General features: G+C 41.3%; 2 protein-coding genes across 3 annotated transcripts in view; one reads left to right on the top strand and one right to left on the bottom strand.

Annotated features, from left to right (window-relative positions):
- Ccdc146 (coiled-coil domain containing 146) overlaps nt 1-13,309 on the bottom strand; it is a 113,087-nt gene extending 99,778 nt beyond the window's left edge. Inside the window, exon 1 of the mRNA XM_021650484.2 lies at nt 13,191-13,309. The gene's annotated coding sequence lies outside the window, so the exon portion shown is untranslated. The remainder of the gene's footprint in view (nt 1-13,190) is intronic.
- Nucleotides 13,310-13,600: 291 nt separating this feature from the next.
- The window catches only part of Fam185a (family with sequence similarity 185 member A), a 39,286-nt gene continuing 32,263 nt past the window's right edge, over nt 13,601-20,623 (top strand). The window contains exons 1-3 of one of the 2 annotated variants that reach the window (XM_021650495.2): nt 13,602-14,146; nt 17,042-17,151; nt 19,663-19,755. In XM_021650495.2, the coding sequence (XP_021506170.1) occupies nt 13,747-14,146; nt 17,042-17,151; nt 19,663-19,755 (603 nt within the window). In that variant the 5' untranslated portion in view covers nt 13,602-13,746. Of the gene's footprint in view, nt 14,147-17,041; nt 17,152-19,662; nt 19,756-20,623 lie in introns of both variants that reach the window. The other variant, XM_060373952.1, reaches the window with a different exon arrangement.

The following is a 20,623-nucleotide window of genomic DNA, read 5'->3' as shown; positions in this document are numbered from 1 at the left end:
TTGCGTCGACACAAAAATACTTGCTTATGCAGCCAGTTCCTACATGTTAATTGTCTTAGAGGTACCACAGCTGTGATGAAACACCATGACCAAAGCGACTTAGGGAGAAAAGCATTTATTTGGTTTACACTTCCACAGCACTGTTCACTGTCAGCCTGCTTTCTTATAGAACCCAGAACCACAGCCCAGGGATGGCCCCACCCACAGTGGGCTGGGTCCTCCCTTTTCCCATCAATCACTAATAAAAATGCCTTAGAAGCTTGCCTACAAACCAGTCATTTTCTTAACTGAGGTTCCTTCCTCTCAGATAACTTTAGCTTGTGTCTTAATTGACATGAAACTGCCCAGACATCCATTTACAAGGAAAAACACAATGCAAAATGTTCTTCCTTGTTAATTTTTACGTGGGCAGAAACTTCATATGAAAAATATTCTTTTCTGTCAAATGCAATAATATTTATATTTAATTGGTTCAAGACCAAGTAAGAGTGTAGTAATTTTCAAAACTGGAGCTATTGAAACCCTGAGGAATTCTAACTCTAATACTGTTTCTTGCAACCTTTGTGTTTGCTTCAATTTTGTAATAATTTACTAAAATGTTTTCAAACTAAAAAGTTGTCTGCACGCATGTCAGCGGTTCTGCCCTTACTGACACCAATATGTCCTGGCCTAACTGCCTTAGGACTGCGAAGTGCCCCAAACCACACTCACGCAGGCAGCTGAGACCAAGCCACCAGGTCAACGGCTCAGCAGCCACACTGCCTGCCATGGGCGCAGGCTCCTTTCTGTCCTTGTGCCCACTGCTGCATGGCCTCCTTCTCTCATTCAAGGGCATGCCTGATTGTCCCAACAAACGACAAGCTAAAAAATTTAATTATTAGCCATTTCAAGATGGTGACACGTGGCTTTAAGCCAGGTATCTTCCGTTATACAACATCCACGACTACCCGGATCACATGACTATGAAGCCAGGTGTACATATCAGCCACTGATTTGTTCTAAGTAAAGACCAGAACAGTTTTTAGGAGGACTTCTATCAGGTGCCATTGGTCCTGTTTGGATGGCCTCTGCCCTTCTGTATAGAGTGTGGAGAAGGTACCTCACTTGAATGAAGGAATGAAGGTCTCGTCATCTGTTCTTTTGATCTCAAAATTACATGAATCTGCTCTTGGTCAGTCAAAGAAACAGTTTACTCAATACTCCTTTTGGAAAAGATACTTCCACTGTCTTCCCTTTAAGTTCTGGCCTTTGCTGTAATCTGTGCCATCTCATGTGGTCTGTTTTATGGTAGCTGCTGTTCCCTGATGACACTGTGCCTTGTCCTTTCACATGGAGCACATGCTGTTATGTGAACCAGAGATATTGGTAGGTTCTGCTTCTTAAATTTATTGGTCAAGTGGCCACAGACACATCATTATCCATGGAATTTTTTCTTCTCTCAGATGGAATACCAGTGGCTACATCATATATTTCAGTAAGCCATAGCTTGTAGCTTCTGCCCTGACCTTTCTACTTCTCTCCTGTCATAAATTATACATGTGTTCATTTCCTTTCTCTGGCTACTAAAAATTTCTTCATAGTTGATGACATATGCTTTCATCAGGAACACCAGACATCAAAATATCTGCTCTTATTTGCTCATTTATTTGGTTTTGTTATTGTTTTATTTGAGTTTGGTTTTTTTGGTTTTGTGAGACAGGGTCCCTCTGTGTAGCCTTGGACTCGCTTTGTAGACCAGGCTGACCCAAACTTGCAGAGATCCAACTGCCTCTGCCTCCGGAGTGTTGGGATTAAAGGTGTGTGCCACCACACCTGGCCCCAGATTATCCATTTTTATGTGACATCAGCAGCTCCTGATATCATTTAGACTCCCCCCTCTTTTAAGCACACATTATACAGTTCATTGTTTACAGCGTCATGAATCATGCCTTTACCTATGCCTAGCTGCACCACGGGGTATTTGACTTGTGGAAAGTTTCCAGGTTTCTGCCATTACAAAGGCACTATAAAGTACAGCACAGCTTCTTATTTTTAAAGCCCCTAAGTATAATGGCACTAACTTTGAAAACTAAGGTTGAGGCAACCTCCCCAAAGCATGGCATCCTTCATGTGGTACAGCTTATGTAGGCAGCAGATTAGTGGCAGGGGCTGGCCAGATCGCCCAGTGGTTAAGAGCACTTTCTGCTCTTGCAGAGGACCTGGTTTTGATTCCCAGCACCCACATGATGGCTAACAACTGCCTGTAATTCCAGTTCCAGGGGATCCTACACTAGGCATGTGTGGTGGTGCATATACACACATATAAAGACTCACATGAACAATTTTTTAATTAAAATATTTTAAAAATGAATGCTATGCTACATTTGGACAAATTCCCCCACTTACTGAGATGGAGATTTTTATTCTCTTAAACACTGTGAATATTTGAAAAAGCAAAGCATTTCACATCATATAGTGGCACTATAACAAAGCTCAAGGAGACATTATCAGGCAGACTTGTGCATACAAATTTCCCACAGGGATGCAAAAAGGTGTTCAACATTTCAAATCATCAGGAAGATGAGAATCAAAAGAGCAGTCAGACAGCAACACACACGTTAGGAGGCCTACAGTAACACCATAGCAAAATCTGAAAGGAGTTGAAAAGGATACAGATTAAATCTTTGTACACTGTTAGCAGTGATCTAGACTGGTAAAATGATTATGCTAAACAGTATGGAGTTTGCCAATTAAAAAAAATGGCCATAAATTCAATGCTGTTGCTTCTTGAGTGAAATCGTGATCTTAAAAATTTACCAGCACCTTCACATTCGTTGCCAGTCCGGTGCCACTTACAAGACCTGACTTATAGAATCAATGGAGTGCCACAGTAGATGATAAAGGAAACAGAATCTGTTTACACAATGGGCATCAATCAACCTTCAAAAGAAAGGGGATTCTGATATTTGCGATTGTTCCAGGGTTTCCTGTTGTGAAGAGACACCCTAACTACGGCCACACTTGTAGAGGAAAACATTAAATTGGTGCTGGCTTACAGTTCAGAGGCTTAGTCCGTTATTGTCATGGTGGGAAGCATGGTTCTGTGCCGGCAGACATGGTGCTGGAGAGTTCTACATCCGGATCAGCAGGCAGCAGGAAGAGAGAGACACTGGGCCTGGCTTGAGCATCTAAAACCTTAAAGCCAATCACATACTTTCTCCAATGAGGCCACACCTATTCCAACAAGGCCACACCTCCTAATAGTGCCACTCCCTATGGGCCTATGGGAGCCATTTTCATTCAAACCACCACAGTGATGTTATAGATAGATCCAGGGTTCATTACTCTTAAGTGAAATAAACTGGATAGCAAGATTGGACTACTGTACTGTAATATACTCATAGAAACAGAGAAGAATGATGGTTCTGGGGGATTGTGGGAAATCTGGAGTAGTGACTAAAGTTATAATGTTGAAATTATTCCAGAAAAATAAATTCTGGACATGTATAACACGGTGCTCACAACTAATAATAATCTCGATCTACTTAAATCTACTTAAAGTTAACCAGGTCAATCTTAGGTAAGTGTTTGTTTGTTTGTTTGTTTGTTTGTTTGTTTGAGACAGTGTCTCTCGTGTATCCTTGGCTGACGTGAAACTCAGAGATCTGCCTGTCTCTGCCTCCCAGGTGCTGGGATTAAAGGCATGTAACACCAAACTAAGTTGGTTAAGTATTCTTAGAACTCAACAACAACAACAACAACATGATAGTAAAAAACGGAAGAAAGTGAGTTTGGAAGTAATAGATATTGCTATGGCTTTGATGGTGATGATAGTCTCACAGGCATATGAAAGTTAAGGGCTAATATCCAGAATATATAAAGAAATGAAGAAGTTAAATGCCAACAAACCAAATAATCCAATTAAAAAAATGGGGTACACAGAGCTAAACAGAATTCTCAACAGAGGAATATTGAAAGGCAGAGAAACACTCAACATCCTTAGTCATTCAGGAAATGCAAATCAAAATGACTCTGAGATTTCACCTCACACCCATCAGAATGGCTAAGATAAAAAACTCAAAGGATGATGCATGCTGGAGAGTTTGCAGAGAAAGGGGAACCTTCCTCCATGCTGGTGGGAATGTAACCATGTACAACCACTTTGGAAATCAATCTGGTGCTTTCTCAGAAAATTAGGAATAGTGCTTCCTCAAGATCCAGCTATATTACTCCTAGGCATATACCCAAAAGATGCCCCACCATTCAATAAGGACATTTGCTAAACTATGGTAATTGCAGCTTTATTTGTAATGATCAGAATCTGGAAACAACCTAGATATCCCTCAATGGAGGAATGGATACAGAAATTGTGGAACATTTACACAATGGAATACTACTCAGCAATTAAAAACAAGGAAATCATGAAATTTGCAGGCAAATGGTGGGATCTAGAAAAGATCATCCTGACTGAGTAACCCATAAGCAGAAAGACATATATGGTATATATTCACTTATAAGTAGATATTAGCCATAAAATATAGGATAAACATACTAAAATCTATAGTCCTAACGAAGCTAAACAACAAGGAGGATACTAGGGAAGAGGCTGAAACCTTATTCAGAAGGGCAAGTAGGATAGACATCAGAAGTAGGAGAAGACAGGGAACAGGACAGAAGCTTCCCACAGGGGACCATTAAAAGACTCTACCCACCAGGTTATCAAAGGAGATACTGAGACTCATAGCCAAACTCTGGGCAGAATGCAGGAGCCCTTATGGAAGAAGAGGGAGATAGAAAGACCTGGAGGGGACAGGAACTGCACAAGGAGACCAACAGAGTAAAAAAAAAAAAAAAAAAAAAAAAAAAACTGGGCCCAGGGGACCCTGCAGAGACTGATACTCCAACCAAGGACCATGCTTGGAGAGGACCTAGAACCCCTGCTCAGACGAAGCCCATAGGCTGCTCAGTGTCCAAGTGGGTTCCCTAGTAAGAGGAGCAGTTCTGTTTCTGACATGAACTTAGTGGCTGGCTCTCTGATCACCTCCCCCTGTGGATGCGGCCTTGCCAGGCCACAGAGAAGGATGATGCAGCCAGCCTTGATGAGACCTGATAGGCTAGGGTCAGATAGAAGGGGAGGAGGACCTTCCCTATCTGGGGACTAGGGAAAGGGCAGAGGGGTAGAAGAGGGAGGGTGGTTGGGACTGGGAGGAGATGAGGGAGGGGCCTACATCAAGGCTACAAAGTGAATAAATTGTAATAAATAAATAATAAAAAGAAAAAATAGAAAGTTAAATGTTATCTTTCATAAGTTATCATGGTGTTTTATCATGACAACAGAAAAGTATCTGTGACAAGCGCTCTTCTAAAAAGGTAGATAAGATTGCACAAGCCCTGAATCTTGACTCTCATCTACAGACACTGGAGAGCTGCTCCACTCACAGCTACCGGGTGCTCTGGAGGGATGGCTTGGAGAGTATGTGAGTTTGATAACACAGAGGCACCACAGTGTCATGGGCAGAAACCAGACGCCATGGTGAGCAAAATGAGGTAGGGCAACAGCTTGATTTCAGGTGGCTCATAAGTGGCCGGAAAGGCTAATTAGCCAAAGAATCACAAGCATACGTTTTTTCAATCACTGTCCCAGAAAAAGGCCCCACAAAGGCTTAAACTGCAGCAGCAGGGTGGCAAGTGCTACACACTCCCAGGAGCACCATTGGCCCAGCAAGCTCTCCAGGACAGATGTCCCCTCTGGAGAGCTGGAGGGTTAGAGCCTCAGCCGTGGTGCGCTCGCTGTTAACAGAGTCTGAAGAGGAACAATGTAGTCTTGCCATAGCCTACATGAGCACCACACAAGCTTATGATTCACAGAGAAGCGAAGGCTGCTGAGGAAGAAATGAAGTAAAGTGGAAACGCCTCAGTCCTATCTCAGAAGAACATCTCTGTTTTTCTCACTTCATGTTAGGGGCAGTTAAGATCAAACCCAAAACAGGAAGCTTCACAAAGAAGAAGAAGAAGAAGAAGAAGAAGAAGAAGAAGAAGAAAAAAAAAAAAAGTGAAGCAATGAATACCAGGGTCTACCCCATTTTGTAAGACATACCACCACTTCCCCTTCTTAAACTTGACATAGGCGCTCAGCATTTTGTTTCGATTCTGATCTCTTAAAGAAAATTTTCTCAACTTTCAAGGAGCATGTGTAAAATTTAAATAATCCTCATTCCAGAGACGGGAGCAAGGCTGCATAAGATGGCAATGCTCCGAGAAAGATATGGTAAGGAGCCGTATCTCCCAATGTTAACAGCTACAGGACACACAAGTTTGTCACTTTAAAAATAGCATGTTATGACATGAAAGTCACACATGTCATATTTCCCTCCTGGGCCCACACACTCGCTGATCATTCTGTGTTATGTAACTTGGTTCTTCTGATTGGCAGAGAAGCATGACCATGTGTTTCTTTCCCCCAGAAGTCCAGTGCTACAGGCTAGCAGGTGTCTGTTTCCACAGTAACTCGGAGCCAAACATCTTGGAGGAAGAAGGAACTCTGAGAAACTTCCATTTATTTAGTTTTGTTTCGGTTTCTATATTAAAAAAAAAAAAAAAGTTGGGGAAATTTTCTTCTATGATTTTGTTGAAAATATTTTCTGGGCCTTGGAGACAGGAATCTTCTTTTTCCTCTATTCCTATTATTTGTCTTTTCATGTTATCTTGGATTTCTTGGATGGTCTGTGTCAGGAATTTTTTAGATTTAACATTTTCTTTGATGGATATACCCATTTCTTCCATTGTATCTTCCACACCTGAGATTTTTTTTCCGTCTCTTGTAGTCTGTTGGTTATGCTTATCTTTGTAGCTCCTGTTTTCTTCCCTAAGTTCTTCCTCTCCATGATTCCTCCGTTTGTGTTTTCTTTAATTTTTCCAATTCTATCTTCAGATCTTGAATTGTTTTGTTGATTTCCTTTACCTGTCTGACTGTATTTTCCTGTTTTTCCTCCAGTTACTTCACCTGTTTGTTTGAACATTTCTCTGTTTCTTTTATTTCTTTCAGTGATGTAATTATTTCCTCTCTGAAGGCCACAAGCTGTTTGGCTGCATCTTCCAGTATTTCTTTATGGATGTCCATACTCTGTTTGGCTTTATCTTCCTCCATTTCTTTACAGAGGGTCATAATCTGTTTGACTTTATCTTCCTCTGATTCTTTACACATTTTATTTTATTTGTTTCCTCCATTATCCTCTTCGTAAGCATAGATATAAGGTCATCTTCTTGGATTTTAATTATGATAGGGTGTCCAGGGCTGCTTGCCCCTGGATAACTGGGTTCTGGAGATGCCATATTGCTTTGGCTTTTGTTGGTTGAATTTTTATGCTAGCCTCTACCCATCTGGCTGTCTCAGGTGTTAGCTGTTAGTTTCTGGTACCTCCTGGAATCCTGGGGTGGGGAGAATCCCCCTGGCAGGAAGATGGTTGTTCCCGAAGGAAGCCTGAGCTTTTGGGGTATGGTCACTGAATGTCCAGTGCTTCTCAGGAATCGCCACAGCTCACCTCCGGCATGTGGACCTGTGTGGTAACTATGGTTGTTGGTCGTCAGGGAGACTCTCCTCTCACCGGAAGTCCTGGAGACAGCTGCTCTGCTGCTGGGTTTCTTGTTCTGAGCTTAGTGGGCTGCCCATGCTGCTCTTACACTGTGTTTGCTGGGCACAGCCCTCCAGAAGAAGCAGGGGGCCCTGTGGTTTGGTCAGTTTAGCTAGCAGGGTATTAAAATGGATGCTGAAACTCATAGCTAAACTTTGGGCAGAGTGCAGGGACTCTTATGAAAGAAGGGGGAGACAGAAAGACCTGGAAGGGTCTGGAGCTCCACAAGGAGAACAACAGAACCAAAAAATCTGGGCCCAGGTGTCTTTTCTGAGACTGATACTCCAACCAAGGACCATTCATGGAGATAACCTGGATCCCCTGCACAGATGTAGCCCATGGTAGCTCAGTCTCCAAATGGACTCCTTAATAAGGGGAACAGGGACTGTCTCTAACATGAACTCAGTGGCTGGCTCTTTGATCACTTCCCCCTGAGGTGGGGGACAGCCTTACCAGGCCACAGAGGAAGACTATGAAAGACAGTCCTGATAACACCTGATAGGCTATGGTTAGATGGAAGGGGAGGAGGGCTTCCCCCATCAGTGGGCTGGGGAAGGGGAATGGGTGATATGAGAGGGAGGGAGGGCAGGACTGGGAGGGGATGTGGGTGGGGGCTATACCTGGGATACAAAGTAAATAAATGGTAATAAATAAAAATTACATTAAAAATTAAAACAAAAAAACCAAACCAAAACCAAAACAAAATTAAATCACAGAAGTGTCAAATGGCTGGTAAGAAAACACTGGTAAATAATTGTAGAAAAGTGTCTGTCAATCCTGACGTAACAGCTCTGTGATCTTATGCATATTTCTCTTGAAGAGCACATCAAGTGTTTCACTGAAAGTTCATCTTAAGAAGACGAACCCTGGGCAGCCTGCTTAACTAGGAACACTCAGATCCACTCAATGGACAACAGCAGTATCAGACATTACGAACTTGGCAATCCTAAATGCAGCAGGTAAAGCAACTGCTTTTCCATGCAGAGATCTTTTCTTCTCCGTACAAATAGCCAAAATGCATCATTGCTGTTGAATAACTGAATTAGACTTGAAACATTTTCCTAAAGCTATAAAGGAGATTTAAAGAAGACAGGGTAAAAAGCTTTGTCATCCAAAGTCCTAGAAAAGCAAGCCACGACTTCTTTCTGTTCCCAAAAACAACATAAAAAAAAAGAAAGAAAGAAAAATACCCTGTCAAAAAAAGTGTGGGTGGAAGCCTATTTTGGTGTGCGCGCTTCTGCAAGCACACACACACACAGAAAGAGAGAGAGAGTCAGAAAGACAGAGACAGAGACAAAGGAAGGAAGTGAAGAAGAGAGAGAGTGAAGGAGGATGGTTGTTTCTGAGAGGATCGTCCAACTGTACCTGTGACTGTTAAAATTTCACACACATTACGCAGTTGAATCTTAAACTCTGCGCATGTGATCTAACAATGACCCTGCTGCTTGCCCAGGTTATGAAGGACCCAGGCTGTGTTCCAGAAAAAGCCCCGCTATGTGGGGTGGAAGGATGGATGGAATTGTTAAGAGCTCTTCCCTCACTGCACTTCTCTCTCTCCTCCCTCTTCTCCACATCCAAGGTGTTCCAAGCGCAGATCCAAGACAGGTGCCTTGCTTTCCCTTCAAAGCCTCTTGGATATTTTCTTCTTTCTTGGAGTTCACGACAGAATGGTCGCAGAAACAGACATAATTTTTGTCTCCAACATAGATGCCTGGTTGCCCTTGTTAGCATAAAGGCACTCTTGCCCAGTGGCCATTAACTGTGTATTAAATAACAGCATTTAAACACCCTTTGAAAAGAGATAATTTAGATACAGCTTCTCTTTATTACTTCCCCTAATTCTAGCAGCAACGATAAAGCACACAAATCATCTCCATTTTGTAGAGAAGGAATTTGAAATTCAAAGAGGGTAGAAGATGTACCCAAGATCAGCACGAATAACAGGACTTACTAAAACTATCTCCAAGCTCACAGCCCATATCCATTCATATTGTATCTCATTTAAGACTTTTTCCATGGATCTGGAGAGATGGCTCAGCAGTTAAAAGCTCACTACTATTGCAGAAGACCCAGGTTTGGTCATCAAGCAGCTTCCAACTTCCTGTAACTCCAGTTCCAAGAAATACATCACTTTCTTCTGACCTCTATAGGCACTTGCATGCATTTGTGCCCATAAACTCACATAAGCACACACTCATACATATAATTTTGAGAAAGAAAGGGGAGAATGGGGGGTGGGTGTGGGAGGGGGGACTGGGAGGAGAGGAAGGGGGCTGCAATCAGGATGTAAAGTGAATAAATTAAAAAAAAATAAATCTTTAAAGATTTTCCCTATGGTCTTGGCAAGTCCCTTTCTTCTTGGGCTCTTGCAATAGATGACTGTTCTTTCCTTCCTCCTCCTCCTCCTCCTCCTCCTCCTCCTCCTCCTCCTCCTCCTCCTCCTCCTCCTCCTCCTTCTCCTCCTCCTCCTCCTCCTCTTGCTCTTCCTCCTTACTTTACACAGCCTGGGATTCACCACTTTAGTCTCCCAGGATGAAAACTGTTTAGACATCAATCTAAATTATCTGACCTCGAGCTGTTCCATAAGTTGCAAATGGTTTGATGGTACTGTGACGGCAAAATGGACCGATGCCTGTGAAGTCTCAGCCCAAAGCACAGTAGATACCCCCCCACAAACATTAGTGTCCATCCACCACTGTCTGAGCCTTTCGTCTTTTGTATACAATGCCCCTTTAATTATTCTGACAGCTGGACCAAATGTCCAGCAGTTAGGAGACTTGCTGCTTTTTCAGAGGTCCTGGGTTGGATTCCCAGCACCCATCTAACAGCTCACAACATCTTTAACTCTAGTTTCAGAGGATCTGAGCTCTTCAGGCACCAGACACTCTTATGGTGCGTGTCCATGCACTCAAGCAACACGTTCATACACAAAAATAAAATAAATAAATCTAATTAAAAAATAAGATAACTCTATGGGGACATGAAATACAAGATTAGCAAAGATTAGGAAAGAATTAGCAGATTTGAACAAAGATTTGAGCACATCATCCAGAATAATGTACAAAGAATGAAAACCATGTACAGCATGTAAATATAGCTAAGGTGCATAAATGAAAGAATGAAAAATCCACTTATATGTGAATAAGAGTGGCTCAATCTAGAAAAAAATAAGGAAAGACTATCTGTAAATTGAAGACTTCACATAAAGAAAGCACATTTATTTTTTAGTAAAACAAATAAAACTAAACCACAATACCAATTAACTGTACAATTATCTCAAAAAAAAAAAGATGGAACACTTCCTAATTCACCCTGATACCTAAAAAAAAGAAAGCGTGTCCAAGAAAATGTCAGACTAATAACTCATATAAACATAAAATGAGAAAATCCCTTATAAACCATTGGTTGGATCTGCCAACTTATACAGAGACAATAACAACATGATCAAACAAAGTTCATCTAGGGAATGAAGATATTTAATTATTGTGAGATAGCACAGCAATACATTTCAAAAAGACTGCATATATCTTACATGCAGAAAATCATTTAAAATACAGTATCACTCAGATAAAAAGTAAACGAGGAATTCAACATCAGGGGCTTCTGAAGAATCTGCAGCTAACTTCGAGGTTGCCTGTGACATGCCAAATGCTTCCCCTATGGTGTCACATTAGACGGTGAGCTCATTGTCACCACTCAGTGCAGTCTAACAGGGGTGTTAAGCCAGCACAGTAGCACATGAAAAAAAAAAATCACAAGGGAGCATCAAAGTGCCTGAACTTGTAGTTTCACATGGAGATTTCAAATAGGTCTACCTACCATATCCCTAAAAGCTTCTCAGAAGTGATAGTTATTAGTTTTTTGAGTATAGTAATATCTCAAAAGAATAACAGAAAGCACAGGAGATATTTGTTTTCAAATAATTCGTAACTCAGAAAGTGAGTGCAGTCCCAAGGCTTCCCTTCCTTTAACTGAATTACTTAATCCTCTGTCTGATTACATTTTCTTCTGAAAGCTCTTATGCCCCCTGCTGTCCATGAACGTTGAAGTAGCTTTGAATCAAGCTTAAGACCTAAACATAGGTGGCCTTAGTTCTTTCTCAGTTACAAACCAGAAATTTTTCAGGAATCTCACCAGAAACCCTATTTATAGTAAAGGATACGCCTTAAGCCCCTTCTGTAATTCTTTGGATGCATGGTTTTATTTTAGAACTGTAATCCAACCTGAGACACCTCTAAGGCCATCCTATAATCTCACTGAAAAAAGAGAGAAAAGGTTTTAAACACGTTTCTTGGAAATCCTTTGAGGTGTAACTTGACGGTCGTCAAAAGCGGATCTGTAGGGCCAGTCTAAGACATTTGGGGCATATTCTCCTTTCAGAAGTCTACGCCTGTCCCTGAGCGATCAGCCAGCTCTATCAAACCCCGTGCTGCTTGAATCTGTGTTTAGAATCTTGTTTTAATCAACCCCCTTTCACCCTACCTCATCCCACCACTTTTTGAAGCAGAGTCAAGGATAGGCTTTAACTCAGTGGCAGTCCCTAAGGGTTAACGGGACTTCTCAGGATGCTTGACAGCAAGTCTGGGCTGCTGCATTGCCAATGCCACTATGATAGTCTTCACTAAAAGAATAATATGGAGACTGGTGAGACCTTTATCCCAGTCTACCTGTCCCTCTATTACTTCAGGTTCCAAGAATTGGGGTCATCATGTTTGGCTAAGGGCTTCAATCTTTAAAGGTACTATTTTATTTTATTTTGAGACAGAGTTCTCACTGTGCAGCCTGGGTGGACCTCGGATTTGGGACCCTCTGCTTCAGCTTCCCAAATGCTGGATGAGTTCTATTGAACATCACCACATAGGACTTACATTCAATCAAATCTACCAATCTGTACATAAGGAATTTAGGGAGTGATTTGCAGATGGTAGAGAAAGGAGACAAGTAAAGCTGAAATAGTGCCCACGCCCCCACAATTTCCATTATTTTTACTTCCTACTTAAAAACAGAAAGGAAAGAAGCCTTATAGAGTTATTTAGTACCATCTATATTTATATCAAGACTGAAGAAACAACCCCTTACAAAGTGTTATGAGAGTGAGAGAGAGAGAGATTTTATCATTATGACCAAGGATCATTTGCAAGAGAAGAGATTTAGACTTTTTTTCTAAACAGGTTCAAATGTCTCAAAATCTCTTGGCAACTTAGAAACAATGTCATTCATAAAATAGTATTTTAATTGTTTGTGGACTGTACATGGCTTTGCTGTTTGTTGTTCAAAGCAAGGGAAGGAAGATACTGTCATTTTACAAGCAAATAGTGAAATCCAAAGGCACCCAACGACTGGCCTAAGGTTGCTTACAGTTGGGAAACAGCCAGGATTCTAACTTTTTTAATATAGTATTTTCTACCTAATAAAAAAGGAGAAGGAAAGAAGCAACAGAATGGGTCTGTTACTTTGCCCAAGGGATTTTCTGTTTCCAGCGGACCCAGCATTAGTTTGGTGAAGTTTGGTTCCAGCTACCTAAAGAAGGTATTCCTAACTTTGTATCTAATTCCCATCTCTACACATGATGTTTCTTACCCTTTTTGTTCGGTCCTGATCCTTATTTAGACTCTTATTTTTCTCAGTGGGTTTTGGTCTCCGTGGTCTCACTCCAAAACTCCACCCTCTCCTAACGAGCCGCGTCCTTGGTGTCCAAGGTAACCACACTACTGTTGAGCCTGCACCTTCCACTCTTTCCATTGGTCAGTTGGATTAAGTTTTTTTTTTTCTCTGCGCTTCCTTGCCCAATGGAATTGAGGCAACAAGGACGCTCCTCAACCAATCGGCTCTTGTCACCGAATCTATTCATCGCACCGCCTCACGGGATATGTAGTTTCAACGTCAGTATGGCACCTTGATGTTTGGCTTCTTTAGAACTACATATCCCGACGGCCTCCGCAAAAGGGGGCGGAAATACGGGGGAGGAGTCCGGGTCAAGGTTTCAACGGGGCACTTTGAAGTTCTCATTTTTTACCGGGTTTGTTTTGCTGCTGAGAAGTAAGTCGTGCGGAACTGTGCTGGGTCCTGGCTGGCTCTCCCTGAGTGGAGCCGCGCAGGCGTTGATTGTCTCCGTGACTGACCCGAGGCCGAGGGCATGTTCGGCCGCCTCCCGCCTCGCGGGTACCGAGTGCTGCCGGGCTCCCGGTTGGCAGCTCTGGGAGCCCGGACGTGCGGCCACCGCGGGGCCGGGCTGCGGGGACCCGTGCCCGACGACCGCGGGGCCGGCCTGGCGCGCGGGGCCCGGCGGCAGTGGAGCCTGCAGGTGAGCCCGTTCGGGCGGCTGCGGGCACGGCTCCCGTGTCACCTGGCCGTGAGGCCCCTGGATCCCCTCGCGTTTCCCGATGCCGACCGCGTGCAGGTGGCGGTGTGCGGTGTTGCGAGCGGCCTGGACAGCTTGCAGGTCGTGTACGACGCCGCTCGACAGGAGATGGTCATCCTGTCAGACCACATCGACCCCCAGGCGTCCGTGGAGGTGAACGCACCCGTCAAGTTTGGCAAGTGAAGTGAAAACGCGTTTTGGACTGGGTTTCTTTCCGCCCTACTTTGCCGGCTAATTGGCCCTTTCCGGACCTCTCCTTTCTAAAGCAACGCTCCTGGGTTCCTGAATGGAATTTAAGCGTTAGGTTCCTAGTTAAGGAGAAAAATTAAAACCGAGTGGAAAGATGAGTTGGAATAATCTAAATCCGACTACATCGTGGAGCTCCCGTGTTCTTTTTTGTCACAGCTATGAGTAAAATGGTTCATTGTTCAGGGTTGAGGTTTCCTGATAACCCATTTAGTGGTTTGGTAGTCCACATTATTCACGTCTCGGGATTCTGTCCCTAATCAGCTCTGCGTGTCCCTCATCCCTAACCTAGAAAAAAAAAAATACTAGCTTTCCGACAGGCGCCCAGGCTAGTGGGTGTCCATTCCTTTTGGCATAAGTAAATTCACTGGGTGTAGCCAGCTCTGAAGCAAGACACTTAGTTAAGACTGCCTGGAAAAATTAATAATAGTACCTGCAAAACATATTTCTTAAATATTTGGGTGCCATTATTTCCAGATGCAAACCACTGTGCACACATAACTTTTCTAGAAAGGGTACTCTAGGCTCTTTCATTCTTCCTGGAACTGAAGGATGCTGTTGATGACGATCATAATAACATTATATACTTCTTATAAGACTATTTTTGGCTGCTTCTGTCATGAACTCGATTGCCTGCTCTTTGATCACTTGCCCCTGGCAATGCAGTCTTGCCAGGCCGCAGAGAAAGATGATCCAGACAGTCCTGATGAGACTTGATAGGCTAGGGTCAGGTAGTAGGGGAGGAGAACTCCCCCTTTCATTGGACTAGGGGAAGGGGGAGGGAGGGTGCTTCAATCGGGATATATAATGAATAAATTGTGAAAAAATATTAAAATTAAAAAAGAAATTTTTTACTTTTGTTTTATTACAGAAAGATCATTTTTATTAACCTTACAGTTGCTCTGTAGAGTAGATGCTCTTGTCAGCATTCTGATGAGGGAATTGAGATGAAGGAAGCATGGTAAATAGCGGAAGTGGACAGTGTAATGATAACCTGAAGGTGCTGTGGGGCGTTATCACAGTATAGCATAAGATGGGCAGCAAAGGGGAGCTCAGCCAAACTTCCAGCAGCACCTCTGAGGATGGCTACTACCTCACCTGGCGATCCCAGATCCCATCCATTGCTTCTTTTTGGAGGCAGCAGCCGGTTTCCGGTGTGCTGCCTCCATGCCTCTGTCCCGTAGGCCCCTCGGATCTACATAGTCAATTTTATTGATAGTTGTTTCTCCAACTTGTGAAACAAGCTCAGTGGACATAGCATTTACTGCTGCTGTTTCTGCATAATATTAATTCCTCTTCCTGCTTCCCAGATAGCAGAGCGTGTTTAGAATCCCATTCCTTGCTGTGTAGCTTTCTGGTTGGCCTTATCTCTTGCTATACGACAAGATTCACTTGGGCAGTTTTGTTTGTATCAGAGTTTGACTTTTTATGTATTCTCCTTTTCTCTCAGTGTGTTGTTGCTATTTTAAACCATCGCCATTGCAACTGAGGAAATTCATACTGTGACTGTTAAAATTGTTGGAGGAACATAATTGTGCTGGTTGGTTTTTTTGTCAGCTTGCTACAAGCTAGAGAGCTTCGGTTGAGAAAATGCCTTTGTCACACTGGCCTATAGGCAGGTCTGAGAAAGATATCTTGATAATGATTGATGTGGAAGGACCCAAGCCAGTGTGACTGGCCCTGGGTTGTAAAAAAGCAAGCAGAGAGAATCGTGGAGAGCAAGGCAGTTTTCCTCTCTGATCTCTGCTTCAGTTCCTGCCCTGACTTCCCTTCCTGATGGACTAGAAGCTATGAGATAAACCCTTTATGTCAAAAAATGGCCTTGGTCAGTGTTTCATTACAACAGCAGTAATAGGACAATGGTACTTATTTCTGAACTCTGGCTTACAGGAAATCATTAATATTAATGCAATTGCATATTCTTTGTCACTGTTTTTAATTCTTGTTTTGCTTGTTTGAGACAGGATTTCTCTACAGAGCCCTGGCTGCCCTAGGACTCACTGTAGACCAAGCTGGCTTTGGACTCAGAGATCTACCTGCCTCTGCCTCCTACATGCTAGGATTAAAGGCCTGTACCGTAGTGCCCAGCAATTATTTTGTTTTCATAAGGAGATATCTCAGGTAACACTTTAAATTACGGCTGAGAATACCACCTGTCATTCCCTAGTTTTCAAATTTTCTTTAAACACACTCTTACTTATCCACAATAATTTAGCTTTAGTTCTTCTCATCACTATGTGTTTTTTTTTTTGTTTTTTTGTTTTTTTTTTTACATGATTCTGGTTAATAAAAGTTACTTCAAGTATGTTGTGATATATGTAAATGGTAATATTCCCACATTGGTTTCATGAAAGGCTAGAGTAGAATTTGAAAACCTAGGTCATGATCATGTACACTGATCCATGCTGTTGTAATAAGTTTTTATTTAGGGGATCAGTGTTTCAAATCTTCTGGAATATGAGACAAGGCTAAGTGATTTAACTGACATTTGATGACTTGTTAATTCACTGTTGTATCCTTAGTCATTTGTGTGTATTCTTTCGGCAGGACAGGGGTGTCTAAGATAGTCCACACGAGACAGTGAATACACACCTATAAGAATGGCCATGCCAGCTGCGGTAGTTTCGCTCTTTAGATGATAGAAGCCATGAGATAATTTACAAAACTGCCAGAAAGGCCCCGCAGTTGATCCTGCCGCCTTGGTAAAGCTCTCTCTCCAACTCAGTACTACCGTGAGTCCCTGAGGACCTGGGTATCCAGGAGATCTAAAACTGCTCTGAGGCCTCGGCACTGACATTTTCCTCCTCTCTGCTTTTGCTTCTAGATTTGAATATCGAGTCATCAGGATCTGGCTCTGTAAAAGTGCAGAACATCGAATGTAACAGCTGTAAAATTGGCACCGAGCGGGGGAGCAGCACATTGCAGTCTGTGACGGTAGGAGTGTGTCTCTAACTTTGTTCCAGCTGCAGAAACACCTTACTAGACAGTACAGTATCAAACTGCAAGGCTTGGTTTGTTATTCATATTATTATCATTTAGAGAGCCTTTGAGAAAATTTTGCCTTAAAAGCATAAGTGTTGTAGCAACTTTGAAAGTCTTGCATAACAATAACGACATATTGTTATAATAATAATAGACTTCATTTCAAAGTGTAGTGAAACTCCAAAGTATATTTTTAGGATTTTGAGATACTATAAAACTAAAAAAAGAAAAAAAGAAAAAGAAAACTTAGTTTTTGCAACATTTTCTTCTACTTATTAAAGAACAAAGAACTCTAACTGTACCATATATGTACTGTAACAGTTATATACTATAATTATATTTAAAATATATGGCAATTTCAATATACCAGAAGCTCTTTACTGGAGGACTAGGCAGCCAGTTTTTCAGAGCAACAGATGATTCATCTTATTTTATGATTTACATTTTTATATTCCATTTTCTTAAATTGAAATTAGCCTCAGCCACAGATGTTTTAAAGCATACTCTGTAAGGGAGGTTGCTCTTATTTCTGATTGTGATGGCATTTGCAGGTCGAAACACAGTGCTCTGACACATTTGTTGAACTTGGTCATCTTTGTGTTGTAATTTCAGTGCTTTGAATCATTAATTAGAATGACTGACACATTCTGTTTTTACCTCATTTATTTGTCTATCTTTGTCTGCATGTCTTCTTTTCCTACCTGTCTACAGATGAAGAGGCTTAAAAGAATTTAGTTGTACAAACACCATAAAAGATTAAGAATACCCCAGGTAGCCATTTTATCATATAATTTAGTTTAGGTTCTTATTAAAATATTACATAATAAAATCTTCATCTTAAATAACTAACTGGCTAAGAATACTGTAATTTATTTTCTTCCTTAGTAATATTTATGTGCTCAATGATGCTTTGGTTTTGGTGAATTAATTTCAGTAATTTCAAGAAAGAGTTTAATTCTATTTTTAAAGTATTTTGTATTTGTTTTGTGGAAGACTTGTTAAGAGAAAATAAAGCTTTGAACTAGTAGTCTTTATAAATAAAGAATTAGAAGAATTAGAATTAGAATAATAGTTCTTCTGGTTAGTATATGGCAACTTGACACAAATTAAAGCCCTCTGTGAAGAGGGCGCCTTAATCGAGGAATTGACTATCAGACTGACCTTTAGGCAGGTCTTTGGGGCATTTTCTTGATTAAGGATTGATGTGGGAGGCCCAGCCCACTGTGGGCAGTGCCCCCCCCCAAGGCACATAGTCCTAGGCTACATAAGAAAGCAAGCTGAACAAACCAGTAAGTAGCCCTCCTCCATGCCCTGCTCAAGTTCCTGCTGTAGGTTCTTGCCTCAGCTTACCTCGATGGGCTGTAATCTATAATCCAAGTAAACTCTTTCCTCTCCAATATTTGGTCAGAGTTTTATCATAGCAGCAGAGAAACAAAGTTAAGACAGTCTTGTACTAAGAGAATTATTCTTGTAGTGTTGGCCTGACCTAATTTACATAAATGCAGACAGTTCGGTAAGATATCTGGCTTAGATTTTTAAAACGTGGTAAATATTATCTTGAATTAGTGATCATCTGTTAATGTCTATCTTTCACTTATTTAACATCAGACATAAGGGGTTACACATGTGTAAAATAGTGTTTTAATGACAGTAATTACTGTTAATGAATTGTAAGTTAGTACTGAGAATCTGAGCTAAGCCTTGTTAAGCCTTCGAGCATCCTACATTTATCAAGAATGGAAACTAAAAGACACCAAAAGACCAAGGAACTCACTTTAGGTCAAGAGCTAAAGTAAATGAGCTGGGTTTTGACCTTGAGTTTGTTGTTTCCAAACATAAAGTCTTCCTAGCTCTCTTTATTCACTTAAGACAAATATTAATGCTGCATTTATCCAGCATCCTAAGAAATAAAGTAACTGAATGTCACACATTTGTATTCTTAAAAAATGTGGCATGATACTTTCCCCCATAATTTCTGATTTATTTTCACATTTTAAAATTTTCCATATGTGGGAATTAGGTGAGCTTCAGATTACAACAGTAGCTCATTGTCTATATTATGCCTTAGGCTTCTTTGAAAAAAAAAATCTCATGTTTTTTTTTCTCATAAGAAAATAACACATGAACATGTGTGTGAAGGTTTGCCTACAACTTCATAATTTCAGAGATACCCCAGAAATTCACTTAAGTTCAGCCAAGAGATTTAGGTCTGAAAACAGTTATTTGCAAATAGGTCTTTCTAGAAATTCATTAATAACTTGGTTTTTAGATTCATGTCTGTGATCATGATGAAGTTAATTACACTGGAAGGCAAATCCTTTTGAGAACAGTTTGTTTTGCTGTTTTCAAGACTTTCCTTAAAACTGATTCCTGGATTATTTTATGGACAGGCACAGAAGAAAATGTTTCCTTAATATCATGCAAGCTGACTCTCCCTAACCTCTGTGTTTTTTTGTTTTTCAGGGTCACAATTTACATGTTCAAACAAAAGGAGGCCATGTGATCTGTCTCGGAACAGTTTATGGAAATATAGATATCCATGCATCCAACAAAAGTGTAAGATTGAAACTCTTTCAGTAACTTCAGCTTTGCTTTTGATTCCCCACAAACAGTAGCTTCTACAGAAATTTGTGGTGTAATATTTTCTTTTTAGTGCATTTAGCTATTTAATAAGTTAATATTTGGAAATGAATTTTAGTGTGATAAAATGCTTTTGATAGTTCTTTAGTTTGTTAGAATCAGTAAACACTATTTAATTCTGACTCGCAAAGAGAGGCTTTTATTTTCATGGCTATGACTTAAAATACCTCATTAAGTAATACTACCAGTAAAGGGATTGGATTTTTCTTAGGTTCTGGGTTTACTTGAATACTGTGTTCTCCTAGACCTGCTGCTTTATGGCTAAGTGAAAGGTAAATTCTGAAATGTCCCTGCATTTGTGGACAGCACTGATTTGACTCATGGATTTTGAAAAGAGGGCATGATGTTGGAAGAGGAAACAAGGCAGCAGGGGGCCCCTGGGCTGAAGTAGGGGTGGGATGAGCAGTTGGGATGCTCAAAATACACTATATACTCGGCGAATATAAAAATTTAAAACCATTTCGAAAGTTCTCTTCATCAGCATTTCCACAAGGTGGCACTGTGAGATAAAGGTACTGTCCTCCAAATCTGCACACACCCCCTCAGATTGTTGCCATAGAGATTTGTTGTTACAGAAAGATGGTTTGTATTTTTTAAATTGGGACTATGAATTTTTAGTTGCTACTGTGATGAATAGTGTTTTAAATCTTATAAGAAAAAAAAATCTAAATCGGATGGTAAAGGTTATGAACCTCGTGATGAAATTGAGGCTGCCAAGCTTGGCAGCAGCTGCCTTTCCCAGGGAGCCATCCACTGGCACTTTGCTGGCACAGTTAAGCGAGGT

The sequence above is a fragment of the Meriones unguiculatus genome, chromosome 21 (genome assembly GCF_030254825.1).
Source record: "Meriones unguiculatus strain TT.TT164.6M chromosome 21, Bangor_MerUng_6.1, whole genome shotgun sequence".
Classification (NCBI taxonomy): domain Eukaryota; kingdom Metazoa; phylum Chordata; class Mammalia; order Rodentia; family Muridae; genus Meriones; species Meriones unguiculatus.
Note: the sequence above shows the minus strand (reverse complement) of the source record. Positions and strands in the feature narration are given on the sequence as shown.